Genomic DNA, 7,000 nt, shown 5'->3' on the forward strand with positions numbered 1-7,000 from the left:
AGATGAAATTGTTGCAAATGTACAGCCACTATTTTTTTTTTTTTTTTTGCTGTTGTGCTTGAGGGTAACATAGATGTGTAGTTTCCCACAATGGCTGAAGGGTATGTCGTGCTTTTCGGACTAATTTATGCACTGCACCTGAGTTACCCTAAAGACTTGACTAACACTTGTGACTTCATCCAAAAGTCTTGATGGTCCCGGAAGATGGAAAGTTAAAACCGAGAGTGTTGAGCCTCAAAAATGATCTTTTGTCAATTGAGTAACTGTGATTTCACTTTAAATCATGAAAGGATAACACACTTGGTTGTACCACACTGAAAGACTGTTTCTTTACATAAGTGTTTAACATGTTGTTCAACTTGAAGTTGAAATTGTTCCTATTTTAGACCTGTTTGTGGAGTTTACACATGGAAAGAATGGCCAACCTTTTGCTACACTTATACAGAAGTTGCTACATATTTTATATTTAAGGTGTTCATGTGTCATTTGGACTGTTGATGACCAGAATTCAGTTTCTTGTGTCACTGAACTATTTTTGAATTTTTGTTTCATGTATTTCCCTGAAATCACTGAACTTTTGTTTGGTTGTTTAAAGGGATCCTCCACTGTTTTTACAAATGTGGCCTAAAACTTTTGAAATGTCCTTTTTAGGAGATCTATGTCTAACAAAACACATTATTTTGCACCATATTTGTTTTATTAACTTTTTTTAAGTTTACCATTTTTGAGTCTGTGCGGTGCCATGTTGAAATGACATCATTAATGACGCAAATCACTAAGTGTGGACTGTCTGACATCAAACAGCTTCAGGAGAACAACACTGTAGATATGAACAATCATCTATCACAGATTTTTTTTTTTTTTTTTTACATGCGGACAGACTTTTTTCTCATCCATCAATAATAATTTGAGGTACAACTCTTAATACACCAAAAGGTGAAATTCAAATTTTAAAACAAGCAAAACTTCAGAAATAAATGAATAAAAAGGCCTAAATTCAATATTAATGCTATTGTGAATGCAAGGTTATTGCTACGTTAATGTCTTTCCTAGCTTAATGCTAATACTACATCTATCTATAAATACAAGGAATCCTGTGGTTCAGGGAGAGACAGAGCTGAGACTTTCAACATGGCTGCTGCTTGGTTCAAGGATGTGCAACATCAGATTTGTTTGGACTGCAATGACACCGTTCATAAATTATTTCTTAAATAAAACTTTGCAGATTAACTCAATGTTAAGAAAATTGTAGATAATGTCACAGGTTCTCTCAAATAAAGCAAGTTCCTTTGCTGATGATGATGTCATAGCTTCTCTCAGAGTCCCAAGCCCGGATAATGGAGGAGGGTTGGACCTTTTAGCTAGCAATTCCACCCCACATAACAAACTTTTAATTAAATCTGATATTTTAACATTTAACAATACATGACTAAATGTATTTATGTAATGTGGGTCGAAATCATCAAAGTCATGAAATAATTAGATAACAAACAGTGACGTCTTTGACCTGCGTTCTGTGAAGTTTTTTGCGATAACACGTGTTAATAAATTGGTGCTATACAAATAAAGATTGATTGATTAGTGAAGTTATTTTGAGATTTAATGGCTTCTTTCAATGGCAAAATAAAGAAAATAAAAATCAAGAATCAACAGGAGAAAGTTCATTTTTAGTTCTAACTTTGTCTCTCTCTCTCTCTCTCTCTGCAGATGTATGCAAGCCTATATTACAGTGATAAATATATACATACATCTTATGGCCACTGCACTTGTTAATGTTAATGATAGGTTCATGCTAATGGTAACTTCTTATTAGCTAATGTTAATGCTAGGTAAATGCTATTGATAGGTTAAAGCTAATGCTAGGTTGATGCTATTGTTAGGCTAATGTTAATGCTAGGCTAACGCTAATGTTAGCCCAATGTTAGGCTAATTCTAATGCTATGGTCCTTGAGCCTTGGCTCCTTGGGGCTTTCTCGGGTGTGTGTGTGGGGGTAGTGGCTGCTTCTGGACCTAAGATCTCTAGGGCGTCAGGAGGGGCTGCTCGCTCATGAGAGGGGTGGCCTGGAGCTTGGCTCCCGTTATTGCTGCTGGCCTGGCTGCACCTTCGAGCCCAGGGCGGAGCCTGGGTTCGCAGAAGCAGTTCTTCCAAAAACATTGGTCATGGATGCACTGGCCTAGGGCTGTGGGATAAACTCGTACTGGGCTTAATCTTAGACACATTGGTCTCAAATACCTGTTTTAGGTAAAAGCCTGAAAAGCGCTACTTCCGGTTTCGGGTTTATAACGTCACTGTGTCACAGTTTGTTTGGGTTCAAAGAAGAAAAAAAAAGTTCAATATTAACAACGTTTTTCTACCGCTAAAAGTCATTTAAGTTAATATTTAATAGTTATTTAATACTATTCCTGTGATTCCAAACTTCCTTTAAATCGTCACTAAGACGTCACTAAGACGTCACTTCCTCTTCCGTCTCCATGACTGTGGGCGGCGGCTTTGCTGACGGCCATTAGCCAATCATATCACAAACATTCTGCTTCTTCAGACAGAGGAATGTAACGTTTTTGTGAGCGGAAGGGTCCACAACACGGCTCCACTATGATTATTGTTTGTTCTGTGCAAGGGTGAGTGTTTCTTCTTTTATTATTCTATGCGTTAAGATGCTAGCAGCTACAATGTAAACACACACACACGGCTGATGCGCGTGCGTGCACTACACCAGGATATACATGCTGAATTTGCAACTTTGGCGTTGCAAAACGTTTATTTTTTGTGGTACTTCCTTGTCTCTTTTTTTTTTTAAATTTCTCAACAACCTGGATGGATTACATGCATGACGTGCATGTATGAGAGATAATGCACGGAGATGGAGGTAGACAGGCACATACACCACAAACACACACACAAACACAGTATTTATAATAAAAAATAAACTAAATGAGTAAAAGAAAACAAAAAAAAAACTATACAATATTCATCCAAAAAGTACACAAAACAAGAACAGAAATGCACAAAAATATACAAAAAGGCTCCAAAAACACACAAAATGACTCAAAAAACAAACATTACAGAAAAATACACCAAACAACAACAAATATGAAAATGACTCAAAATACACAAAAATAAATATTTATACACAAAATGACAACAGAAATACATAAAGCTACACCAAAACAGAGTCAAAAATACAAAAACTATAATAAATAATATAAATAATAAATAATAAAGACAGATACAAAAATACACATGACTCCAAAAAACATACATTACAGAAAAATACACCAAACAAAAAATATATATAAAAATAAGTGAAAAAAACAAACACATTTATCATGTTCATGTCCCATAGAATTAAACCAGGTAAATCTCACTAACACTATTTTACTTTGCACCTGCAAATAAACCCCTTTATAACACTACAAAGTACAGAGTATGTACACCTATTTGTACATTCAACCTTCAAAACACATACTCATTTGTCCATAATTGACAACTCTACTTAAGCTCCTCCCACTATGTGAATGCATACTTCCGACGGGCACTGCACTAGTTCATTTACTTGCAATTTAAAAAAAAGACCATTGACAGCATGTTCAGACAAGGCAAAAAAAGAGCAACTGTTCCATGAATGTCTGGCCCACAAACCATAGCCTTCCAACATTATGGCCCACAGCAAGATGTAGTTGAATAGCTCTGCACTACATACTACACACCAGTGTGCTGTCTACTCACACACTCCATAAGGCTAACTGAGTTCATACGTATTTAATTATGAATTATTATTTTTTATTTCAAAGCATCGTTTTCCTTTCTTTCTATCTCTTCTTATTGTCAGTGACACTTTACACTTTTTCACCTTTTTGCACAACATCATATTTCCAACTGCACACAGGTGTCTTTTTTTTATTGTCAATGATTAAAAATGTTCCTCATTGTGGGATTAAATCTTTCATATCTTATAGTCTGTACTGTACAGACTTTATTGAGTTTAAATCCCCCTCCATCAAAAAAACTAATGTTTTTACTGGTGGTTTATACTGAGATAAATAAAACTGTTGTGAAATGTTTAATCATATTGTGTTATTCTGTTCATCTGTACATTTCACTGCAAGTCAATACATTAATGAACAGTTGTGTGATGTGGTGTTTTCATACAAATGAGGACACAAGTCACTTTTATTTCATAGTTATAGTTTTTATTTCATAAATCTATAAAAGTAACTCTGTAAACAACAGAGGTAAAGTGTGATCTGATCATATTTGATAGTCTACTGATTTATTTCATTGTTCTTAATAAACTATTGCCTAACTTTAACTTACTTTATGCTTTGTTTAAACAAACTGTAATAGATGAGGTGTTTTATTCACAATTGAAATATGTATGTTTTGTCATTTCTATCATTTGTTGAACTCTACAGAAATCAACCTGCTGTGCCTGTGATTGGTGCACATTTATCTCTACATCAGCAACTTCTGATTGTTCTTCAGATCAGTTTTACATAAAAATATAAAAACATGTCAGGTCTGTGAAACAACAACAGATTGATCACTTAAAAATTATTTTTTTCAAGTTAGTTCACTCCACCAGCTTTCACAGTCATGACAAATCTCCAAACATAAACAAAATAAGTAAATTGTTATAAGATTTACAGTATGTTGGCCTCACTGGAGTCAGACTTCAGGATCTGAAGAGAAAAAACACATTTCACACATTTCCTGAACCAGGGATACAGAAACACATAGATCACAGGGTTAAGCAGAGAGTTGAAGAAAAACAGACAAATAACAAAAATGTAAGATGATACACTTTTCTCTTCAAACCCTGTTGTAAGTAAAACAAGGTAAAATGGAGTTAAACACATTAGAAACACAACAACCACTACACCCAGAGCTCTAGCAGCTTTCAGCTCTGACCTGTTAACCTTCAGTGAACTCTGAAGTGTCACTACTGTAACATGAGAGCGCATGGCCTGGGCCTGAGACACAGCCACTATAAACACTCTCACATACAGGACCACTATGATGCTGAATGGAATGATGAAAGAGAAAATTAGATCCATAACTCCACCATGAATGTTTGTGTGATTAATGCACATTAGTTTCCTCTGAAACAATAACATGCCACTGTAAAATATCCCCAAGTTAGTTTTAACTTTATAAATTATAAACAGTTTTGACTTCATAATATCAAATACAATGTGTGAAGTCATTTTCTAGAAACAACACATCAGCAGGTGTTTTCTTTTCATTCATGGCTAAAGTAAACAGAACTCTAAAAACATTCATCACACATCACCACAGTTTTACAGTGACTGTATTAAATCCAGCAGCACATTGTCCCTGACTTTTCCTCTTTACAGTATGTTGGCCTCACTGGAGTCAGACTTCAGGATCTGAAGAGAAAAAACACATTTCACACATTTCCTGAACCAGGGATACAGAAACACATAGATCACAGGGTTAAGCAGAGAGTTGAAGAAAAACAGACCTATAACAAAAATGTAAGATGATGTACTTTTTACTCCAAACCCTGATGTAAGTGAAACAAGGTAAAATGGAGTTAAACACATTAGAAACACAACAACCACTACACCTAGAGTTCTAGCAGCTTTCAGCTCTGACCTGTTAACCTTCAGTGAACTCTGAAGTGTCACCACTGTAACATGAGAGCGCATGGCCTGGGCCTGAGACACAGCCACTATAAACACTCTCACATACAGGACCACTATGATGCTGATTGGAATGAAGAAACTGAGAACAACATTCATAATTTTAGCAACAGGATGGATATAAATCGTACACTCTCCAGCGCAGGAATCAAACTGACCTGGATTTTCTACAATATTATTTAGTCTCAGACAGTGAAAGAGAATAGAACCAACCCAACACAGGACAATGCATATATTTGCTCTGTTTTTAGTGACTTTAGTTTGATAGTGCATTGGATCACAAACAGCCACAAAACGATCAACTGATATCAACACAACAGTTCCTATTGAAGCAGAGGCTACAACAGAACCTAAAACAGTATTGAAAACACACCAGTCTGCGCCTAAAAACCAGCATCCATCAATAAGGAGGATCAGAAAAACCCAGACGAACCCGACAGAGAAATCTGACACAGCCAGAGAGAGGAGGAGGAAGTTGGTGGGAGTGTGCAGCTTCCTGGAGGAGTTAAAGAGAAACACACTGATATCATTATATGATACAACAATTATCATCATAGCAGAAAACATCAGGAGTCTAACAACATAACAAGTCATAAAACAACAGAACATGTCAATACCTGAAGTGTGAGATGGAGATGATGACCAGCAGGTTGAGAGTCACAGTGAGCACAGAGATGGAGGACAGGATGATGTGAAGGAGCACAGACACTGAGTGAGAACGCACGATCCTCCTGCATGAAGAGTTTCCCAGGTGTGGATAGCAGAGCTCAGCTTCATCAGGTGTGCTCATAGTGAGGAGAAGTAGATGATGAGCTCTGCATCGTTCTGCCTCAGCCTCTCTGATGAACAACTGATATATTATTCCTGCTCCAACACAGGGATGTGGAGGCTGGACCTGAGGACTGGACCTCCCTCAGAGACTGTCTGATTGACACATTATTATTCTACTCCTACATGATGCAACACTAAACAATTCTGACCTTTTTCCTTTTGTACTGAATCCTATCAGCTTAGTAAACTCCATACTCAGCATTTATTGAAAACACTCAGTGCTGAGATCTGATTCTTATTCTCATACATTATATTAATAATCCTTTCATAGGAGTGCTGTAAACATAATAGAAAAATCAGCGAAGCTGAACACCTGTGACTCATTCTCCATTTATTCGGATTATATTTATTTTCACATTAATTTTAAACCATTTTACTGGAATCAATAATTAGGGCCCGAGCACAACAGTGCGTAGGACCCTATTGTGATGCACCTCGTTTTTATTATTATTAATATTCTTCTTCTTACAAAAAAGTACTATCACATTTTTGAGGACCTACACAC

At 36.3% G+C, this 7,000-nt stretch overlaps 1 protein-coding gene across 1 annotated transcript; it reads right to left on the minus strand.

The window, feature by feature from the left end:
- Nucleotides 1-5,349: 5,349 nt before the first annotated feature.
- Nucleotides 5,350-6,465, minus strand: LOC114464475 (trace amine-associated receptor 6-like). The gene is made up of 2 exons (XM_028448707.1): nucleotides 6,282-6,465; nucleotides 5,350-6,160 (listed from the first exon to the last, which is right to left on the minus strand). The coding sequence occupies exons 1-2, from the start codon at nucleotides 6,452-6,454 to the stop codon at nucleotides 5,350-5,352; spliced, it is 984 nt and encodes a 327-aa protein (XP_028304508.1). The 5' UTR covers nucleotides 6,455-6,465.
- Between the last annotated feature and the right edge of the window lie 535 nt (nucleotides 6,466-7,000).

Source organism: Gouania willdenowi, chromosome 6 (assembly GCF_900634775.1).
Source record: "Gouania willdenowi chromosome 6, fGouWil2.1, whole genome shotgun sequence".
NCBI lineage: Eukaryota > Metazoa > Chordata > Actinopteri > Blenniiformes > Gobiesocidae > Gouania > Gouania willdenowi.

Bases quoted from the DNA above. Each gene is read 5' to 3' on its own strand.
- LOC114464475 (XM_028448707.1), bottom strand. From the start codon at position 6,454: ATGAGCACACCTGATGAAGCTGAGCTCTGCTATCCACACCTGGGAAAC. The intron at 6,161-6,281 runs GTATTGACATGT...TAACTCCTCCAG, and splicing joins ATCTCCATCTCACACTTCAG to GAAGCTGCACACTCCCACCA.